This window comes from Artibeus jamaicensis, unplaced genomic scaffold (genome assembly GCF_021234435.1).
Source record: "Artibeus jamaicensis isolate MK-2021 breed Jamaican fruit bat unplaced genomic scaffold, CSHL_Jam_final contig_685, whole genome shotgun sequence".
Lineage (NCBI taxonomy): Eukaryota > Metazoa > Chordata > Mammalia > Chiroptera > Phyllostomidae > Artibeus > Artibeus jamaicensis.
In genome coordinates, this window is record NW_026521924.1 from 25,282,325 (window position 1) to 25,304,302 (window position 21,978).

At 52.3% G+C, this 21,978-nt stretch overlaps 2 protein-coding genes across 3 annotated transcripts; one reads left to right on the forward strand and one right to left on the reverse strand.

Moving 5' to 3' along the window:
* The first annotated feature begins 32 nt into the window (after nucleotides 1–32).
* Nucleotides 33–8,383, forward strand: LOC128628307 (polyadenylate-binding protein 1-like). 2 transcript variants are annotated; one of them, XM_053671270.1, is made up of 4 exons: nucleotides 33–164; nucleotides 2,306–2,436; nucleotides 2,821–2,894; nucleotides 7,229–8,383. In XM_053671270.1, exons 1-4 carry the CDS (start codon nucleotides 98–100, stop codon nucleotides 7,272–7,274), a joined length of 318 nt encoding a protein of 105 aa, XP_053527245.1. In that variant the 5' UTR covers nucleotides 33–97; the 3' UTR covers nucleotides 7,275–8,383. The 2 variants fall into 2 exon arrangements, with proteins under 2 accessions (XP_053527245.1, XP_053527244.1); XM_053671269.1 differs by lacking the exon at nucleotides 7,229–8,383 and adding an exon at nucleotides 3,281–3,410.
* On the reverse strand, nucleotides 4,733–19,989 carry TOMM34 (translocase of outer mitochondrial membrane 34). Its single transcript, XM_037164504.2, has 7 exons — nucleotides 19,688–19,989; nucleotides 15,498–15,597; nucleotides 14,177–14,329; nucleotides 11,665–11,834; nucleotides 8,816–8,963; nucleotides 5,896–6,022; nucleotides 4,733–5,678 (listed from the first exon to the last, which is right to left on the reverse strand). The coding sequence occupies exons 1-7, from the start codon at nucleotides 19,812–19,814 to the stop codon at nucleotides 5,574–5,576; spliced, it is 930 nt and encodes a 309-aa protein (XP_037020399.2). The 5' UTR covers nucleotides 19,815–19,989; the 3' UTR covers nucleotides 4,733–5,573.
* Nucleotides 19,990–21,978: the final 1,989 nt, after the last annotated feature.

The following is a 21,978-nucleotide window of genomic DNA, read 5'->3' on the forward strand; positions in this document are numbered from 1 at the left end:
GGCTTTTACGGCCTCACGTTGGTGCCGGGCCGTAACATCCCTGCTCATTCCTTACAGCCAACATTGGTACCCAGACCACCGGGCCCGGTGAGGCAGGATGCTCTACACCAAGGAGGCCTCTCCTGACACACAGATGTTGCTTGGGAACGCCCAGCACCTATGGGGTGAGGCTGGCCAGCTGCCCTCTTAGTCCAGGGTCCCAGGGGCCTGCCGAGAACCTTAGCTAATGCATTGGCCCTTCCTGGGCCAATTTCTTCCTTTTCTTGGCTTGTAAAGTTTCATTTATTAATGTGTACAGTCAAGAAGAGATCACCCTTACTAACAGGAGGAGAGGGGCCAGGGTCAAATTTTGTTTATTAGTCACAATTTGGATTTTCTCAGTATTTGTGTGTTGAGAAGCAAAACTGTGGTTTATCTGCGGAACAGAACTGAAAATACCTACTCTCATTAAGTTTAAAGGCTGAGTATTTATCTCCCCGCTACCCTGCAAAAGTCTCAACCTCAGCATTTTCATCTCCTGTCTAGAATTTCGGTATGTGTACTTGGAACAATTTCTTACAAAAGGACCAAGAGTAGTCTTTAAACAGCAAAATGCTTTTAAAGTTACCAAGATGCGAAAGGGTCAGAAGTACGTTAGGAATATGGCCATAAACGCTACTTAGTCAAAAGTACTTTGTCTGGCACGAAGTGATTCGTAAGGAGTGTCTTCGCTGGGCAACGTGCATCGGGGGCCTTTAGAGGTTCCCAGTGCTGTGGAAAACACCTGCGTTGAAGTGGGACTCCATTGTCTAGTCCGCCGTGCCCTTGATGGGGACTCTGTCCCCCCCGATTGTCCATACCTTGGCCCCCGCTCCCCTCTTCCAGAGCCTTCCTGGAGGCCTGTGCTCACCTGGCAGGGTTAAGTGCTTCCAGGCTTTGCCTGTGCGTGTGGTGGTGAAGGGCCGTGTCCCCGGCACCATGTGCAGGTCCAGGAGCCTGCTGTGTGCCTTCCCGGACAGGAGCCCCTGACCGCATCCGTGCTGGCCGCAGCACCGATCCACAAACAAAAGCAGGTGATTGGTGAGTGGCTGGTTCTCCTGCTCTGGAGCAGGAGGAGGGGGGCTGGGAGCTCGCTAGCCTGGTGGGAAACACCCTGAGTGGGGGTCAGACGTGAGGACAAGGTCCAGCTTCGCCACTGACCAGCCTCCTGGGTGACCTTGCCCGAGCTACCTCTGTCATCTAGGCCCCATTCTCTCATCTTAAAATACTGGTCAGACCAGGTATGCCCAGTATTTCTTCAGCTCTGCTGTACTTGACTTTGATTAGGCTGGGAGAGACCCCAGCTGTGGGGAGGGTGGGGCCAGGAGGAGTCAGAGTATGAAGGGTGTGGTCTTGGGTTTCTGCTGAGACATGGCGGCGTAAGGTGGGAGCTGCGGCTCCTCACACCTCCCCCAGCTGGGGAGCAGCTCTCACCACATTGCAGCAGCCGCCAAGGAGCCCCCTGCAAGGGGAGGACACAAGTGTGCATTGGGAAGGCAGGCGTTGGTCCTCACTGGACCCCGAGTTCCCATGCAATTACTCCTGTGTCTGGGACCCTGTTCGAGGCGGCCGCGAACTGTTGAACGAACGAACAAGCCTGCTGGTGGTGGGCAGGTTCTTTTCTCCCAGGCCGCCGAGATCCCCTGGCCCTTCTCTGTAGCTCCCCACTGCTACTGCCCCACTGTTTCCTCAGCTCACTGGGGTTCTGCCGCTTCACTACTACACCCCAAAGGAGAAGTCTCAGTGCGCTTAATGGAGGCAGAAGGCTCTGCAAGCCGCGCCTTGAAAACATCTTCACTTTCATCCCGGGGAGAGCTCTCCTACTCAGGGCACCCAGCAGCGCAGCCTGGCTAGACCCTCCACACGTGGCTGAGATGGGCTGGCCAGCAACCCTGGGCCCTTCATTTTAAGTACCTGGTGGTGGAAAGTGCAATTATCTTGTGTATTTGGCTCCCCACCCCCACCCCCATAAAGTCAAGTTCAGCATTACTATATCCTGTCTAGAATCTGTGTGTATACTTGGAACTATTTCCTGCAAAATGAGCAAGCACCCTACGCGATGACTTCACATCTGATATCAGATTTGATCTGCAGACTGACCTCCAGAGGGGGGTTTTCATGCCCATTTCACAGTTGGGGAAGAAGCTTCTGGTCACCAGGTTAAGTGACCCAGCAGTACTGTGACAGCCACCCAGACGCCTCACTGCTCCATTCCACAGTAGCCCCTGGGATGCTGGGTTACCAGCCAGGTGTGTGTTCATAAGCCATCAGAGGCTGTTCCGTACAGGTGAGCGTCTCTACTCCCTTATCTACGATGTCCACACCCAGCTGGCTGGCAAGATCACGGGCGTGCTGCTGGAGATCGACAACTCGGCGCTGCTGCTCATGCTGGAGTCCCCGGAGTCCCTCGGTGCAAAGGTGGGCTGGGGCCAGGGTGGCAGGGAGCCCTGAGGGCAGGAGGGCTCAGGACCCTGGTGTCTCCTAGATGAGCAAGCAGACTGCTGCTTGGATGGATGAGGGTTATTGTCTTGCTAACACCTGCAGAACCCTGGAATGGGATAGGTGGCTCCCTGCAGCTCAGCAGGCAAGGTGTTGGCACAAGGAGCTGTGTCCTGACTCCAAGCTGGGATTTTCCCGGCTGTCCAGCAGTGAACACCTGTCTTATGGTGACCGTGGGTTTGTCAGGGGAGCGGGAGCCAGTCAGATGAGGGCTCTGCGGATGCTGTGGAGGACGGGGGAGGCGTTGGCTCTCCTGGGGCCTGGCTGGGGCAGCAGCACGAAGGCCCTCCCACCGCCCCACAGGTAGAAGAGGCCTTGGCAGTGTTGCAGGCTCACCAGGCAGCGGAGAGGACGAAAGTGAACGTCACTGAAACCAGGTGGGTGGCTGAGTGTGCGGAGGGGTGAGAGAAGTAGCTGAGCCCAGAAGTGGCAAAGAATGGGGCGGGGACTTTCACCAAGTCCCTGAAAGCCAGGTGGTGTCACTGCTTTCTCTGAGGTCCCAGAAACAAACGTGGGGAAACATGTGACTGGAATGGGTGTTAACCATCAAATAAAGCAAAGGCATTCTCTTGCCAGCTGTCCAGCCCCTCTCTTGCCAGCTGTCCAGCCCCTCTCACCCTGGGCAGGGCTTCCCCCGGGCTCTGCCTGCTCCATGCTGCCTGTTTGAAGGCCTGGCTTGGCCCAGTCTCTGTTCCTAGATGAAGACGGGGCATCTGCCATCCTTCAGAAACACCGATTTGACCCTTTTATCCCCGGAAAATAGAACCCGCACTCCCCTGGCTGACAAGAGAATGGTGTTTCCTGCTCCTGGCTCTAAGACCTGTGATCTGTAACGTAACTCCCAGTTGGGCTGTGTCTGTACCTGAGCTCCGTGTGTGGCGTCAAGGCCGGTCCCCCAGCCAGCCGTTAACTTTTTTGCTTTGTGCATTAAAGTGCTGCAAACTGCGGTTCGTCTCCCAGGAGGCCTTGTGTGAGGGAGGTGGGGCGGAGTGAAGGGCAGGCTTGGCTGGGTCGGGGCTTCGGCTGTAGGGAACAGAACCGCCACCACGCTGAGGCCACGGAGGGTGCGGACCAGGGCAGCACCGCCTGTGCGAGCCCCAGAGGAGCAGCTGCCACTCACCAGTGGTGCAGTGAGTGCCTGGACGTTTGTCATCACACCGCACTGAGAAACGAACTCAAGCCGCAGGCGCCCACGCCCGGACGCCTGGCGGGAGCACCTGCAGTGCAGGTGAACATGCGGGAGGTGGCAACTGCTTCTGGGCTCCGGGCCAGGGACTGAGTAACAAAGAACACGCGTGTAGACAGCAACCGCCCTAGGCTGCCTTCCCAGGTCACCGTTTTCCTCCCCTGCAGGGACGGGAAAGCCCCTTCAGGTTATACAGGCCTCAGCTTGGTTTCCTTATTAAATCAAGGTATTTGCTCTCTAGACCTCAGGACAAGACAGTTGTGACTGGATGTCACCATTAAACTGCCTCAAATCAGGTAAAAATCATGCCTTATGAGGGGGCAGTAAGAGGGGACAGCTCCCGCTTTGAGATGGTCGCCTGGTTACGGCGCGTCTGTGGACACAGCTCACAGGTGTGTGATTGCTCAGCAGACTCCTTCCAAGGACGGAAGCAGCGTGCTGGCCAATGTCCCGCACTGGGAGGGATGGGGGCAAAGGGACAGGAAAATACTGCTCCCCCCGACGGAGCCACCAAACCGCTGCTCCAGCGAGAGGCCACAGCCTGGGAACAGCAGGCAGCCCCCAGTCCTGGCCGGACGCTAAAGCCCTCTGCAGCCTTGTCCCGACCACGTTTTGTGAGCGAGGGGCATTTCTGGTCCCTGTGCTCACTCCGTCCTCTCCTCTTCACCAGCTGAACCTCAATTCCAGCTGACTACCCCAGGGGCCCCCTTCCCTCCAGGGGCCCACACCTCCCCAGGTAGGGAAGGAAGGCACTGTATGACGACTCCTTTAAAACAAATTGGTGGCAGTAGTGCACTTGTTCCGGAGACCATCTGACTAAGTTCCCACTGTCCCACGAACTGTCAGCCCCCTGGGAGCAGGGACGGTGCCTCTATCCACTGCGGTTCCCCAGCACTACACATGCGTGGTCCAAGCAGACATTGCAGTGAATTTGTACAACGAACAGATGAATGTTCAAAAGGCGGTTGCTTTTGTTATTGCAGAATTCCAGGCACTAAGCTGAAAAAGCATGAATGAAAGTACGCCACATTTATGTAGAAGAAAGACGTTTAATGTCATCACTTAAACACACAGTTCAACAAAAGCAGAGTCAGGCAGTTCAACTTAACTTCGGGGAACAAAGAACTACGAAACCTGGAGGGAGCCACAGTTGGGATCAAAAGGCAGGTCCCTGCCCAGAACAGAAGGACACTGACCTCAAGGAGGCCTGTCTTCCCACCCCACCACCTTCAAAAGAGGTCACACGGCTGGACTCCTGCAGCAGCGCAGATGCCTCCACGCAGGAGGCAGCCCGGAGCCCGTCAGAGCCACCCGAGGGTCAGAGCTCTGCGTCCCCACCAGAGCGAGGCCTGGCCCGAAGGGGCTGGAGCTCAGAGCCCAGGGTGCTACGCCAAGGACAGGGCAGGATGGCAGCCCTGGAGAACCAGCTCAACAGGCTGCTTGAGGTGTGGGTAGGACAGGGTTTTCTAGTCCTGTGGGCACCCCCACCCACTCAGGCTGCACAGATGAACCACAACGAGGTGAGGCTGGTGAGGTGAGTGAAAGGCAGCACTCAGCCTGAGGCATGCTTGGGGCGGGGACAGGGCCCCGTGCTTTGCCAAGGACCTGTCTTCTGATCTGCTAGCTACCCAAGGCAGGGGGAATGGCGAACAGGGCTTCAGCACAACGGGGGGACCTTTCCAAGAAAACAACATCAGGTTTTGACTACACTGACCTTCATTTGAACAAAACATCTTAAGGGGTGGGAGGCCATTACCTCTTTGAGGGGGAGAGGATGGTGCTTCAGAGTGCACTCTGGGGCATGCTGGGGCCCAGGAGCAGGCACAGAGGAAGGTGATCTGGCAGAGGTTCCTGCTGCCCCTTTGGGTTTTTAGTTTAAGCTCTGGTTGACTTCCTGCTGCAGCTTCTGGGCAGGGCCATTCCTGGGCTCAATTTTCAGGAGGCTGTTGATGTCTGCGAAGCTGGACTTATAGTCCTAATGGGGGAAAGAAGGGTGTGGGCACAGTGCCGCAACCGAGGTGAGACCCGCTGGGGGGTGGGGCAGCTGCTGCGATGGCAGAGGCTTTTCAAGCCCCAGCTGCGGGCCGCCCTGAGCTGCCCCAGGCCCTGGATGAGGCCCTTGACTACACTGTGGGAGTACCACTGCAGGCACACGTGTCTCCAGTTGGTACCTCTGGTCGGGGTCCTCTTACCTTGAGAGCCTTGTAGGCTTGAGCCCGTCTGTAAAAGGCTTTCACGTTCTTCCCATCCAGCCTGAGGGCTTCGGTGCAGTCCTTCACTGCCTCCTTGTACTGCTTCAGGACCAGGTGGCAGAGCGCCCTGCAGGGGAAAGGCCGACCCAGAGGTTTCGGTCACTTCTGAGGGGCCACCCAGAGCGTGGGGTAGTTTGAGAGTGATCTTGATTTCCTGAACACCTACTCTGTGCAGCTTACTTTATACCTTCATCAGTCTGCACAAGAACCCTAGCCCTTTTTACAGGTGAAAGTCAGCCTGGTGTGGGGGCAGTGGGGGGCAGCAACTTGCTCACGGTGCACCCACTGCTGAAGGGCAGGGCCTGACCTCACTGATCACAGAGTCCAGCACTCTGTCCGCCTCCCACCCCCACACTGCAATCTTTCAAGCAATGGAATGGCCTTCTGAGACCTTCCCCTTGACAGACTAAAAAGTCACCTGCCTTAAAAATCTAGCGAATATATAAATACTGGACTTAAATTCGTGACATGCGTGCTGATGTGTTAGGGACCAGGTGAAGGTGTCTGCCACTGAAACTCATCACAGATGAGATGAGTCAACAGACAGCTAAATGGTAATAAAGCAAAAACATGACAGAATGTTAAGGATGAAGTTAAATGGAAGGTATGTCCATGTTCAGTGAAAAATCTGTCAGCTTTTATTTTGAAAATTTTCAAAATGCTCGAAAAAAATTTCGGAAGTAAATGTTGGCAAAAGCAAGTCACGCGCACCCACAGAGCAGACCACGCTGTGTCTGTGGGGGGTGAGTCTACATGAGTCTTCCTCGCCAGTTCCCGCCCTCCCCCCAGAGATGGTCACGGAGACAGCCAGGCGTCCTGGGACTCAGCATGCAGGTCCAACCACTCCACCTCACCGCTTTGGGTTTTGCTTTTAAAGATTTTATTCTTACTCAGGGAGGGGGGGTACGGGGGGAGAAAGGGAGAGAAACATCAATGTGTGGGTGCCTCTCAAGTCCCCCTACTACTGGAGACCTGGCCTGCAACCCAGGCAGGCATGTGCCCTGACTGGGAATCGAACCGGTGACCCTTTGGTTCATAGGCCGGTACTTAATCCACTGAGCCACACCAGCCAGGGCCACCTCACTGTTTTGAATAGGGGCAGAGCAGTCACTTGGCTGGATGCACCTGATTGACTTTCCATTACAAAGCAGCCTGGGAGACAACAGGAGTGAGCGAAGAGGCACTGGAGCTTTGGAGTCACGAAGACCTGGCCGCAGTCACGGCTCTACCAGGTAGGGGTTAACTCTTCCTCACCTGCACCTGTTTCCCACAGGCAAACGGGACCACGACCGAACCTGAAGAGCTGCTGTGAGGACTGAATGAGTCTCTGGAGGTCCCCTGAGGGCATGGCATGCTGTAGGTGCGGGGGACCTGAGTGGTGGTGTCAGAACCGAGGTGAGCCAGGGACGGCGCACGGGCACACGCAGATGCACACGCACGTGAGGCGGGGCACCAAAATAGCATCCAGGATGCGGGAGACTTTTGGCCTCCATGTTTTGTGTAGTTACCAGTGCTCCAAGTTAAGTTTATAATTCAGTGTGATCACGACCAAAAGCCCAACAACATACTTCTTGAAATTTGTCAAAATGACCCTAAGGTTTAGCTGGAAGAGCTAATCTGGGAAAACAGCCAGAGATGCTCACTGAGCATGAGGAAAAGACCAGCCCTGTGAGATATTACACAGACGAGTAATGCCCTGGCTGGAGTGGCTCAGTGGGTTCAAACCACAGGGACCCCGGTTCCATTCCCAGTCAGCATAAGCCGAGGTTGCGGGCCGAGAGGTAACCCATCCATGCTTCTCTACCTCTCTCTCCCTTCCACTCTCTCTAAAGTAAATAAAATCTTTTAAAAAAGGAATGCAAACTGAAAAGCGGTTTTTAAATCGTCATCTCAAAGTGTGGTAACTATTCAGGAAAACGGGTTAACGGAGGTCTCCAGAAAGCGGGGCTGGCGAGGCCAGAGAGCCCAGCGACGGGGGTGTTAGAAGCCGGCGCTGCACTCACACGGAGCCAGTGGGCCACGGACTCTTAACCAAGTCAGCCCGGCGGACGGAGGCACCCCGGTCACTCAGCCAGTAAAGCCAGAGGTCCGGTACTTAAAACTGAGAGTTCTCTCTTTCACTCGGGCAGTACAGCCTGACCTGAACTGGCACGAGGCCGATCTCTTTCCATGCCACCCACGGGAAAGTGTCAGTTCCTTTTGCATCACCGCGGAAACGCTCCCAACCGACTTCACGAGCCGCCAGACCCTGAACGTCACGCGATTCAGGGTACGGACCGCGTTTCCCCACTGGACGGAAACACGGGTTTGGCTACAGCACGGTGAGCCTGTAACAGAGACCAGGTTTCTGAACTGAAGGTGCAGGTGCAGGCCCTGGTGCGGCGCCAGGAGCCTGGCCCCTCAGGCGAGACGGCACCTGTCCCTCGCTCCCAGGCTGGGCGATAAGTACCCCACACCCTGGCTTCTGCCCCGTGTTCTCAGAGCCAAACCTTCTAACAGGAAGATCTCGGAGCAGCCGTGGGGTGGGAGCAGGGAAGGTGGGGAGCCTACGAGACTTGCGATGGGGTGCTGTCTGTGTAGTAAGACATCTAATGTGGTGGTTAAAGAGAATTCTGGGAGGGGGGCTAACAAAGCCCAGACTTCCCTTTGGCACCCCTCAGTTTCTATCCCTTTAATAGAGTGGACGGCACTGGCAATGCCTGCCTCACCGTGACCAAAATGGGTGTGACTGCGTGTTCTGAGCTGTAACGTAGTGACTAAATGCTAGGGGAGAAGAGCCCACCACAGTCCACGAGAAGGCTGCGGAACGGGACAGCCGATGTCCTGAAACAGCCCTGGCCAGCAGCTGCGGGGAAGGTACCTGTTGCTGTATGTGGCAGATTCCAGGTTACAGAATGACAGGCTTTCGCTGTACTTCTCGATAGCTTTCTTGTGGTTTCCCTTCTTCACCAGCTCATTGCCTTCTTCCTTCAGAACTCTGGCTCTCTCCACATCCCCAGAGGAAGGCACTAGACACAAATCCAGAAGAGGAAAAAGTCACGGAGCAGATGCCTGGCTGAGATCAGTGAGCTATCTTCAGCATCGTCTCTTCCAGGTCACCCGCAACCCTCGCCCCAGGGTTTCCTACGCTGTTGTAAAGCATCCTCCCTTCCTGGTCAAGGATGACCTCGATCAATGGCTTGTGGGAAATACACACAGTTCTTTGTCCGGAAGAGGGTGGGGACTCCTGATGTAAACACACACACACGGAATAACATACAAATGATAGAAAGCAACCCCGGTCTCAGCCCTGGCACTGCCGCGGGGAGCTGGAAGATCCTGTGTGACCTACTGCTCTGCCGGACCTCAGTTCCCTCACCAATGGGGTGGAAGGTCGAGACTACCCACGGAAGTGCAAAACCCCTCTGAACTTAAAGCAGGAGAATAACTATTTAAATAAATAAGCATCTGGTAAAGAGAGGGCCATGCCCACCCCCGGGGCTTTCAGAAAAGGGGGATGAGTACTATTCCTCGCTGCTTTGGTCTGGGCCCACCCCCCTCGCCCCACGCACCTGCCCCTGCTTTCAAGGGGAAATGGGAGGAAGACGGTGAAATCCGAGCTGCTCAGCCTGGCCTTCAGGCCTAAGTTAACCGTTCCAGCCCCAGCTCCCATGTCACCTGCTTTTTTAATTTTTAAAAACTATAAAATACTAAATATTTATGAGAAGGGTAAGGTTTTACGAGTAAAGTAACACCCTCACGCTCATCCCTCACCTTCAGGAACAGGACATTTACCGGCACCTTCGCAGCCCTGGGGGCCCTTCCCCAAAATCAATCCACCCCTGCAGGAAATCAGTATCCTCAGTCCTAGGCATCCCCTCCCCTCTTTTTTTGGTTTTGGTAGTTTATTATACAGTAGTCTCAATAAAGCATTTGCTTTTGAACTTCATGGAAAGGAACCAGTAATTCTGTGCATTCTTTCAAGACCTTGTTTTCGCTCTCCCCTCAAAGCTCCGTTCCTGAGCCTGCCCTGTGCTGATGCCTTCAGTGGTTTGTCCATCCTCACTGCTGCAGTGCAGTCGGTATGGAGATGCGTCATTTCCAGTTTCGTTTCTTGCTACTATGAACATTTTGCTGTGAACACTCCTGTACGCATCCCTTTACGCACATGTGCATGAGTTTCTCTAAAAGCAGAGCCAGCAGGATGCAACGTACACGCAGCTTCGGCTTCCCCCACCCTGCAACGCACCCCGCAACGCACCATGCTTGCCGTCACGCCTACTCCTGCTGTCTGTCAGCAACACCCCAACATTCGCTGGCTCTCCACTGTCCCTGCCAGGGACTCCCGTCCCTCCTCCCTTTCCCACCTGATGAGATCACCCCGTAAGGCCCGGCTCAACCTACCATCTCCACTGTCACCTCCTCCGAGAGCCTTTTCCTGACTCCCCCCACACACGTCGATTCTGATTTTGAACTCCCCAAATACTAGACTCTTGAGCACTTGCTCTTATTCCCGCATCTTAAACTGCTGTGTGTGTGTCTCAGTCTCTCATCAGACTGAGAGATTCCAAGGGCCAAGACCACCCGTCCTGTCTCGGCACTGCAGTGCTCAGCGCGGGGCCTGCCTGGGGCACCCAGGGCTCAGTGTCTGACTGAGACAAAGAGGTAAGTGGTAGAGGCACCGAAGCCATATAGCTCATTAGCACCCCCGCTTTCATTCCAGGGGAGAGTGGGGAACAGTTACCAGGCTCCCACAAACCAGAGTGAATGAGACCTATGGCCAAGCAGGTTTCCTCCTGGGAAGGGGAGTAACCCCTGCCGTCCACGCCAGACTCCAGCCCCGACCCTTGTGCACTGCCCAGCCTCGATGCCTAGCTTCCAAGCTGGTGGTTCCCCTGCCCAAGGGGGCACAGGCGATCGAGGTGGACAGTCTCCTGTGCAGGGCTACCCGCCTTTGACCTCCCTCCTCTCATTCTTCCTGCCCAGGGCCTCACACAGGGCTCAGGTTCCTGGGGAAGCGCCGCCCCCTGGCCGTGGAGGTCAGGGCTAAGCAAACCACAAAATCGTAGGCCTTGGCCACAGGGGACTAGTTTGGGGGATGGCCTGTGACCAAACAGACAGAATCAACTGAGAAAATAAGTGAGTTAGGGATTTGGGGAAAAGAACTCTCAGAAAAAAAGTTTTTCCCTTCTCCTAGATCATGAGGCATGGTGTACAGATGTGGGCCCGGAACCCCAATAGCTCTTTTACGCTAAGAGGGGAGCCTGCCCTCAGAGACTGCCCTGACCACCCCAGAGAAGGGAGCTGAGCCTGAACCTGGAGGGGGCTGACGGGCAGACCCTGCCCAACCCTGAACTCTAGACTTCCCAATTATATGAGCCAATAAACCTTTATTATTTTCACCAGGGTGAGTTTTCTAATCTTGTAACCAGGGAGTCCAGTATCATACACCCCCAAGTGCTGCTGGGAAAGACAGGAACTGACACCAGACAGCTCTGTGCCGGGCTGGGGGTTCAACACGCCTCACACCACTTAACCCCTACAGTGGATGGGGGGTGGTTCCCTCACAGTCCTCACTGTGGAGCTGAGACAGTCCCTAAGAGGTAAAGACTCTTTCAGTTTTAATATTATTTTGGTAACTCGGATTAAACGAGGCCAATTTTTACAAGATTGCTCAAAACGAAGTGGCTATGGGGAAACTGTAAAACCGAGCAGGGAGACACAGCTTACCTCTGCCCTTGCCAACTGTGATCTGTTTGTATTTGCTTTTAGACGTCTCCTTGTGATTTTCCGAAGACGAGGGATTCCACTTCTTCTGGGCTGAAGCAGGCACCAAGGGCACAGAAGGCAGCTTCAGGCGCCACTCGGGCCCCAGTGAGTCCATGAGAGCTTTGGTCATTCTGCAAACAAAGGCAGGATTACAGGGAGGTCTCCAGCTGGGTCCTGATGTTTCTCCCCTCCTAACCCCAAGGGGAGTGTGTGAGAGACAGGTGAGCACCCTCCCCTGGTTTGAACCACCGCTTTAAATCTGCCTGACATGCAGCAGGAAGGGACCGGGGCTCTGCCACCCATAAAAGTCTTCTCCGTTCAGCCACGGGACGCTCCCTCCCTGCCTGGCCCTCATTTGGTCAGGCTATGTCAACTTCAAGGTGAAGAGCTACTGCTTGTTATGAGTACTTCAACCTTACCACCTTTACCCCAAAGGACCACACAGTCCCTCGGAAAGGACTATGTGTTTCATATTTTTATATTGGTTTTTAGAAAGAAAGGAAGGAAGAAAGAGAAACGTTGATTTGTTGTTTCATTTACTTATACATTATTGGTTGATTCGTGTATGTACCAGCCTGACTGGGACCAAACCTACAACCTTGATGTGTAGGGATGATGCCCCTACCCAACTGCCCTACCTGCCAGGGCCTGTGTGGTATTTCTTAACGGATCTATTGGGAAGCCATGCAAGCACCTGACATGTGATTAATGCTCAGATTTTTTTTTAAAGCAGATCTTTCACATCATTCTCACATTTTAAAACCCATCAGCGACTCCAATTCCCTAGGGCATGAGACGCGGTCCCCTCCCACCCGTCCATCTTTATCAGGTGCTGCTTTCCCTCTTGGTCCTTCGGTTCAAGTCTGCACACTGTTGCTCTCCTCCTGGGGAAATCTCCTCCTCTTCCCAGTCCCCCCTCCCACCTCCTCAGCCCAGCTAACTTGCTGGAAACCGTGTTCAATTGTCAACTGAACTCTTATCACCTGGCATATCATCACCTGGCGCCCACCAAGACCCAATACGTATGTGTAAAATGACTCGGTAAAACCAAGCGAACGCTTTCCCTGCTTCTGCACGCACATTCCTGCGATGCCAGACCAAAGACGCCACAACGACACCACTACAAATTCTTGGTCTCTGATTAAGCCCCCAAAGTTGGTTTTCTCATCGGCCCGGCCATTTCGAACCTCCACTCCCTCAACTCTGCCCCATCCGCCTTCCCCCAAATACAGACGTACCTGCACGGGCAGCCAACCCTTCCTATTTCTCGTCGCAGAACAGCTGGCAAGGCCAATCCCTCACCTAGGCTTTGGACCCCACCTCCTCCTGCCTCTCCCAAGGACCACCCTCAGCCAGCATCTCCCCCTCCCACCCTGCCGTATCATCATCATTCTCTCTGCCGACCCCAACTATCGGCATCAAACCCTCCTGGAAACCATCGCAGCCACACTGCTCTGCCTCCTCGCAGCCAACCACTGCCACCTGGCCTCTGACCCCGTTCAAACCACCCTCCCTCCCCCCCCCTCAGCATGACCAGTGACGTCACTCCTGAACCCTTTGTCTACTTAAGCTCATTGCAACTCGTGACCCCAGTGCCGGCTCCATCCTCCCGGAAACACTCCTCCCCTTGGAGACTAAAGGCTTCAAGTTTCCTCCGACTGTTCAGGCTGCCGTTCTTCTCTAAGTCCCTGAGGTACAAGAATTTCTGAGCTCCTCCTCCTCCCCCCCCCCTACACACTTGTGTGTGTTCTTTCCTCCCACGGCCTCGACCAGCTGTGCTGACAACCTTCAAACCTGTGTGACTGGCCTGTACTTCCCTCCTTTGCTACAAACCCACATAAACACAGGGACCTCGTGGAGGGGGTGTGACGCAACACGGAACCACACCCACAAACAACACCCCCGTGGCCGCCTTACTTTCCCCACCCCAGTTAACTCTTTGGGGCAAGTGGGGTCTGTGTCTCTTTTTGCTTGGGCGTCCCCACCGAACCCAGCACAACACCTTCAACAAATTCCCACTGTGCGAATGATTGTGAGCACCTAGGCAGAAACAAACAAAACAACTCAGTAACCCTGACCCCTTAAACGCCTACCAAATATGATAGCAAATTCTCTTTCCACACTTTCCCCACAAAGTTATTAGGAATTTTTAAAAAGATTTTATTTATTTATTTTTAGAGAGGGGAAGGGAAGGAGAGAGGGAAACATTAATATGTGGTTGCCTCTCGTGAGCCCCCTACTGGGACCCGGCCCACAACCCAAGCACATGTCCTGACTGGGAATCAAACTGGCAACTCTTTAGTTCACAGGCGGGCACTCAATCCACTGAGCTACACCAGCCAGGGCAAGGTCATCAGAAATTTCTAAGCTGATCCCAAAGGGATCCTGCCAGAAGATCTCAAAGTGACAATTCCAAGCCAATGCAGGAGGGCAAGGAGTTCCAGAGGGAATGACTGCCGAGACTCAGGCTCACCTGTTGACACCCTCCAAGGCCGACAGCACACTGCCATCAATCTGCAGCACAGTCTTGTAGTCCACATAGGCCAGGGAATACTTCTCCAGAGCCTCGTAGGCGGATGCTCGCCGCAACAAGGGCTTTATGCTGAAGGGCATTAACGACAGGGCTCTAGAATAGGAAGCAGAGATGTCATCTGGCTGCTAAGTCACCAGGGCTCTCCCCGACCCCCATCCCCAGAGTTCCGTCCAGGCAGGCTCATCTGCAGCACCCCATGTGTGGCGGGGTCGGGGCCAGAGACGCTACTAAAAATGTCAAAACTTAGAAGAGGGACTTCTCAACTCAAACTGAAGTGGAGAAAGGAACGAGGGCAGAGCCACTAACACTGTAAAATCTGTGCACATGTGCAACAATTTTCACAGCTGCAATCCCCCCCACCAAATCAAGAGCAAGTGCCTTGTAACTTTCATGCTTCTGCTGCCTCCAGAGTTGGGGCCCAGTGGGAGGACCATCGAGGCTGGGGACGCAGATGGAGCGATGTCTGAATTCCACCTGCACCAATGACCATGTGATCCCAGGCAAGTCACTGCACCACCTCGGTCCCCTGCAGCCCAGTTCCAGCCTGGGAAGGATGGTCAACTTAGCCCACAGAGGGGCCACGAGCACTCTACAGACACCTAGCACTGGACGTGGTACTAATCGACTTAGCTCAGACCGCAAGAGCATGCCCACCTCTCTGCCATCTACCACCAGGGCATGAGTCTAGGGCAACGTCACCGGATAGCAGGTCTAAGAGTACCTTAGGTACGCATGGTAGTTTAGCAACGGTGAAAGAAGGCAGTATCTGACTTGTTTGAAGAAGGAAGTATGGAAAGTTGTCTAATGCCTTTTGTACCTGGGCATCGATGTGCACCATCTCCTCCCAATTTCTTGCTTCTTTCCCAGTGATTAATCTCTCTCTTTCTCTCCCCACCTCCCTTCCTCTCTCACCCACATCCAGCCCAGAAAAAGCCTGGGCCAGCCACTCCCTGGCCTGCAACCCTACCCCATCCCCAGGTCCCTACTCTCACAAAGACTTTAAGGCCATCCTTGAAGTGCCCTCCCTCCTCCTTTCACAGCAGTAGAGCTAAGTCTCCAAAGACACAAGACAGGGGCCACAAAGGCCAAGTAGAGCCTCCTATTCTCAGTGACCTGGTGACACTCAGCAACACTTCCTAGTATTCGTCACAGACCTAACTGGTGGGATTGTTCCAAAGAGGGAAGAGGGGGAGGAGGCCAGGTGAACCCAGCTTTCTCGCCCGAGCCCCGCAGGCGCCCCGAGGTCCCCTTGACCACTTACGCAGTGCAGTCTTTGATGCAGTCCCTGCAGTTCCCATCCTTCAAGTGGCACGCTGCTCGGTTGGAGTAGAGAACACTCTCTTCCTTAGGGTCCGATGCACCTGCCCAGGTGGAAGCAGAGAGTGTGAGGCTGGCGGGTTGGGAAATGGATCCTGGGGATATGAATGAAGTGCACTGCACACTCTGAGCTCCCTGGGGTTCGGCAAAGGGAGCAGAGATGACTGTGACTTGATCAGGCCTGACTGGATTGACAGGCTGGCATCTGCCGTTAGTACACGGGAGTGAGAACACCAAGCATCTTACTCACTCACGCTGGCACTGAACTCAGTCCCAGGCAAAAGACAAACGTGAAATAGGTGGCTTCTACCACAAAGAAACCCATGCTGTAACTGCTTGGGAGGAAGAATGGAGGAGTTAATTTTATTACAAAAAGCATTTAAGCCAAATAAACAACAACAACAAAAAAGAAAAGGTAAGAGACTAATTCTAGTGGTCCAATCAGACAGGACTTTGCCAGGGAAAGACCCCCTGGGCCTGGCAGGACTACAGAGAACTTACTCGGAGGGAGGGAGGACTCAAGCTCCCCCACGGGGAGAACCATCAGGCACTTCTCTAAAAGCAGCCCTCCCCCTCAGGAATCTCAGGAGCTCATGCCCTCTGTTATGGCCACAATAATGTTCATTTTTTGTTTTTCTCCCTCTAAATTTTCAGAGGACATTTTTTCATTGCTTTTAGAGAGGGAGGGAAAGAAACACTGATGCAAGAGATACACATCCATCAGCTGCCTCCTCTAGGTACTGAACCAAGAATCGAACGTGCAACCCTTCCGTTATGAGCCACTCCGGCCAGGGCAATGCTTTTCACTTCTAAAAATAATTTTTCGACTACTGCATACCCACTAGCATGGGCCATAGTTTTTAAAAATAGAAAAGGAAAACTACTATGTGTTAAGCCAGTAATTCCACTCCTAGGTATATACCCCAAATAACTGAAAAGCAGTTCTCTTTTGAAAAATGTGCAACTTACAGAAGATGGCGTAACAGACACTCAGCATACATTGTGTCTGCTTCCAGCCTCTCATTTTCCACGTGGCTAAAGCTGCGCTCATGCCCGTCCTTCCCTCTCTGCTCAGTCCCCAGAGCCCTATGTCAGCACGATCCTGAAGTCGGGGTGTAACGTTCTCACACGTTTGTCTATCTTTATTATACATGTAACCACGGGTAAGATTCCACTTTATACCTTTGAAAGCTTTTCCTAGGTGGCACCCTATTGTCTGTCCTTCTGCAACTTGCTTTTTTCACTAAGCATCATGTTACCACATGGATGCGTATCTTTCACTCAATACCAATAACAAATAAAATGTAAATTTTTCTTATTTTGCCAGGCCCTGAATGAGACAGTGGTGTACAGACACGAGTAAAATATAGCCTTGCCTTAGGAACAAGTACAAGCACTCAAAACTTGTAACCCATCCCAAATCCCCAGAGAACAGGGGCTGGGAAACAGCAGTGTCCTGGTGGCAGGACATCAGAACCCTCCGGCCTGTGCCGCCACACGAGTCGCTCAGTCCCCCTGCCCCTGTGTGCTCACACATACACCCCTTCACGGAATGGCTGCAAGGGTTCATGTGTCAGGCTGCTCCCTGTTCTCCTTGCAAAGAGAGCTGATCAGAGAAATCAAGGGATCTGCCCACATATTATTTAGAAAAGGACGAGAACCAATCTCTAGTCCCCTCCTAACTCTTCTCTAAACCAGGCCAGCTCTTCTAGGGGCCCGGGATAAATCCATACAAAAGCACACACTTTTCCTTCCATGCAGGCTGGGGGCAGGACAAGAGAAAAAAACAGAAGTATCAGTATCTTAGATTCTTCAGTAACTTCAAGCGAGACTGAGGGGAACAGGGAGGGGGCGGAATGTTCTAGAAAAAAAGAAGGGAGCAAGATGGCTGAAACTACAAAACTTCAACAAAAAAAAGACTGCAATTTGGAGAAGATGTGGGGAGAAGTCTAGCAAAATGATTAAAAACTCGGACTTGAGAGTCAGACAGACCCATATTCGAATCCAGCCTATGACATGCCTTCGTTGTATAACCGTGGGACAGGCAATTTAGTCACGGGTTAGTATCAAGCCGTAAAGGGGTAATATTTAACGTCTAGCACACGGTAAAGCACTCTACAAATGCTACTCAAAAAAATGAGAAAGAGAAGGAAGGCAAAGGGAAATCGGTACACTACAAAAAAAGGTCCCAATGAGAGCTCCTTGGTAAAAGTCTATGGAGAAGAAGGTTTGGGCAAAGGGCTGTGGTTGGGCAAAATGAACCAGAGCCTGGGAGAACGAATAAAAATGTGCTTCTCCTGTTTAGAACTCTCCAGTAGCTTCCCATTGGGAAATAGAACCTAAACTCCTTGCCGTGGCCTAACATGTAAACCGTCTACACAATAAGGTTCTGCCTGTCTAACTGACCTCATCTTTCTTCTCCCTCCCCTGGCTCAAGATGCTTTGGCTCTTGGGACGTAGCAAGCTTATTCCATCTGGGTGCCTTTGTACAGGCACACCTCAGAGATTGTGGGTTCGGTCCCAGAGCCCTGCCATAAAGCAAGTAGTAATCTTTTTGCTGGGGTAGGATCTTGTCTTCCATTTGTACAAAGCACAGTATCTGTGAAGCGCAACAAAGAGAAGCACAATAAAACAACGTATGCCTCTACTTACAAGTCCTTCCATCTGAAATGCTCAGCACCCAAAACTGGGTGCACCTGGCTTCTTCACATCATTCAGACGTCACCTCAAATGTCACCTCTGCAAAGAAGTGGTCCTTGACCTCCCCATTCTAATGGAGCTCCCTAGTGAACTCTCCATTACGTCATCCTTTGTGTCTCCTACTGCCCCTAATCATTATCTTACAGATCTTGTTTACCAGCTTAAGATCCATCCCCTCCTTCCAAAACAACAACGTATATGATCATTGAGAGAAGGGACCTTCTCTGCCTGGTTAGATACTCAGGACATACAGGTACTCGACAAATACTAATTTGAGTAAATGGCTGAGGAGAAGGCTGAGCTATATATATCCTCAGGGATCAGACCGAGGCCAGAATAACACGAGGGGGCCAACAGCTAGGAAGCAGGCAGCTCATACCTATCAGGATGGCCACTATCAAAGGAACAGAAAACAACACCGGTCTGTGCTGGTGAGGATGCTAAGTAGTGGAACCATTGTGCATTGTGGGTGGGAATGTAAAATGGCGCAGCAACTACGGAAAATAGCATGGAGGTTCCCCCGAAGTTAAAAAATGAACTACCATACGATCCAGTACTCCCACTTCTGGGTATTTATCCAGACGGTTCAAAGCAGGATTTCAGAGATATCTGCACACCCCTATCCTCACAGCGTTAGCTAAGAGGTGGACACAATCCCAATGGCCATCAATGGATAAATGGATGAAAAACAACAGTATATCCATGTGATAAAACATACTGGTGCCTTAAAAAGAAGGAAATCCTGTCACATGCTACAACATGGATTATAACGTTCTCGAGAACACTATGCTAAAGGAAATAAGACAATCACAAAAGACAAAAACTGTATGATCTCACTCATTTCAAATATCTAAATTAATCAAAATCATACATACAAAAGGTAGAAAGGTGGACACTAAGGGCTGGAGGGAGGGGAGAATTAGTGTCAATGGCTACTGAGTTTCAGCGTTGCAGGAAGAGAAAGTTCCAGAAATCCGCTGCACAATATGAATAGCATGAATTTGCCACTGCACTTAAAAATGATTTAAGATAGTAAATTTAATGTTTTTTTACCACAACCAAAAAGAGATAAAAGATCTATTAACACGGAAATGTTTCTGACATGCCATTAAGTGAAAAAGAACCAGTAATAAAACCATACTGGTTTTTTTTTTAAGGCGGGAAGAAAGGGGCATGGAAGTTTCTCGTAGGATAACCACCGCGGGGAATGGACGGGAAGGTTAGTGGGAGCGCCCGGGGTGATGGGGGTTGTGGGGGGAGTGCCGGGGGGTTTCCGGGGGGGGCGGTTGTGGGGGGAGACAGTCGGCTCGCAGGGCAAGGAGGGCCCCCAAAACTGGGACAGGGTAGTTGGGGCGGGGGGGGGCGGGGGGAGACGGGGGAGAGAAGCAGCTCTGGCGGAGGAAACGGAGGCGGGTGGCGGGGGTAGGGTCGTACCTCGCTCCAGCATCATCCGCAGCGCGAGGCTGTAGTACGTGGCGGCCTCGCAGAACTGGCCGTTGCGAAAGCTCAGGTTGCCAGCGGTGCGGAGCTCCTCCACAGAGTTTGGGAGTTTGGGGGCCATCCTGGGGGTCCGGCCGGCAAATGGCGGCCGCCTCCGTTCCCGCCGAGTCTTACGGATCAGAGCCCGGGGATAAAGCCCAGGCGGAGAGGACGCTGCCGGACTGCTGAGCTGGCCAGGAGGGGGAGGGACACTGCGGGCCGGGGGTGGGGCCTGCCTGCCTCGGGGGTCTGCCGTGCCTGGCTCCCTGCGCACGGCGCATGCCCAGTTTGGAGCTGACGTCGCCAAACCAGCTGTCTGGAGCTACGAGGGCCTCCTACAGTTGCTGAAACGTTATGGATGAAACAGGGAAAGATTGCAGGTCCCAGCTCACATCGCGCTTACATTTAGTGAGAGCTGACAAGCAAGGACCCATGATCACATGAAAAGGATAATCTCATGTTATTAGTGCCGGAAGAAAAACAAAACACTAATGCACTAGAAAGGGACCACGTGTAAACTATTTTAGATAAGGTGTTGGGGAAGGCATCTCTGAGGGACTAATAATTGAGCTGAGACCCGAGAAGATGTAGGCAGAGGTATAGCAAGAGCAAAGGCACTGCCCTGAGGGGTGTGGCTGAGTTGCTTGGACCTGGTTCTGCCAAGCAAGAGGTTGCTGGTCGGGTGCCCAGTCAGGGCATGTGCCTGCGCTGCAGGTTTGGTCCCCAGTTGAAACCCATAGGAGGGGCAATCAATGGATGTTTCTCTCTCACGTGGAGTTTCTCTTCCCCTCTTTCTCCCTCCCTTCCCCTCTCTCTAAAAATAAATAAATGAAATCTTTAAAAAATAAAGAGCAAAAATGCTGAGGCTGTAAACTAGCACCTTGTGCTTTATAGATATTATATATACATGATAGCTGAATGTACTGACAAGCTGAGGGAAATCAACTTATCTTCAACCTCATCTGACTTTAATATTCCACTTAATACCCCATTTTTAAAAACTGCCTTTTGCTACTTACATACATTATGCTGTTTCTCTTGCTTCCTAACCTTTGCCTTTGCCTTTTCTCCCCTCTCCTGGAATTTTTTCCCAAATATGTTTTCTCTTGCCTTATCCAGACTCAACGTATAATCAACTTAAATATCATCTCCTATGAAAGCTCTGCCTATGAATGAATATCCTCCTGCCTCTGCTCCTATTGCTCCTCTGGTTTATCCCTAATTTAGCATTTATCACTCTGTGATTGTCAGTTTACAGTTTTTCTCAAAGACTTTGAGGGCTTTAAAGGCAGGAAGTGGGTCTATATCTATTCCTGCCCAAGACCTAATGGACCTGGCACCCAATAGGTACTTAGGAAATTTGCTGACAAAGACCTGGTCTCTGCCTTCAGGAATCTAATTAAAATTATTTGTTTAAACTCTTAGCCCACTAGACTATAAACTTTCTGAGGGCTAGGTGACCATTCTATCTGAAGCCTGTCAGCCCAGCTCAGGCCTCATAGAAGAGGAAAGAATGAACACTTCATGTGGCAGGAGAACCAGATGAGACTCGCTGCCAATCTAACACCAATATGGGGCACGGTAAAGGGGGGAACTTTGTTCACTGTCTAAAGCTCAACTGTGAAACAGTTCGGTGGTTAAGCAAACTGGACATGCCAGACGTGAAATACGTTCCCACCAAAGGAAACCAAAAAGTGAGCCCCAAGTAGACACAGAGGAACCTGGACTTATATTAAGAAGAGTGCCCGCCCCCTGCTACTGATTGGCCCATTTCTATGCAAATAAGGACTCCAAATCCTCAGACTATGATTGGTTTAAATAGCGCTACTAATCGGTCAAAATGGAGTCACTTTGATTGTTTGATAAAGATGAAAATGAGGATAGAGATGTGCAGTTCCAATGGCCATGGAAAAATCTCAATCCCATTGGTACAATTTAATCCCAGAAACTCTTTTTTTTTTTAAATAAAGGTTGGCTCAGCAGCCAGGAACACAGTACAATATGCTGTAGTTCAATGTGGCTTTTCTGTGAAGCATGGCATGAATGAGACACCCATGTTTAGCACCAGCTGCTAGGCTGTTTATAAATTTGAGCCCAGTTAGTCACCAGGAGCCCCTCTTAGCAGGTACATTCATTTCCGTGGTGGTGGGGGGGTTGACAGGTACCAACAATAATCTTACTCTCTTTTGCCAGTGATTGGTCAAGAGGTTAGAATGTAATCTGATCTGACCAAAGAGGTAAGATGT

Excerpts from the sequence above, each read along its gene's own strand:
- LOC128628307 (XM_053671269.1), top strand. The coding sequence starts at position 98 with ATGCTCTACACCAAGGAGGCCTCTCCTGACACACAGATGTTGCTTGGG. Across the intron at positions 165-2,305 it reads GAACGCCCAGCACCTATGGG|GTGAGCGTCTCTACTCCCTT; the intron begins GTGAGGCTGGCC and ends TGTTCCGTACAG. Across the intron at positions 2,895-3,280 it reads GTGAACGTCACTGAAACCAG|AACCCGCACTCCCCTGGCTG; the intron begins GTGGGTGGCTGA and ends CCCGGAAAATAG.
- TOMM34 (XM_037164504.2), bottom strand. The coding sequence starts at position 19,814 with ATGGCCCCCAAACTCCCAAACTCTGTGGAGGAGCTCCGCACCGCTGGC. Across the intron at positions 15,598-19,687 it reads GCGGATGATGCTGGAGCGAG|GTGCATCGGACCCTAAGGAA; the intron begins GTACGACCCTAC and ends CCACCTGGGCAG. Across the intron at positions 11,835-14,176 it reads GCCTTGGAGGGTGTCAACAG|AATGACCAAAGCTCTCATGG; the intron begins GTGAGCCTGAGT and ends CTTTGTTTGCAG.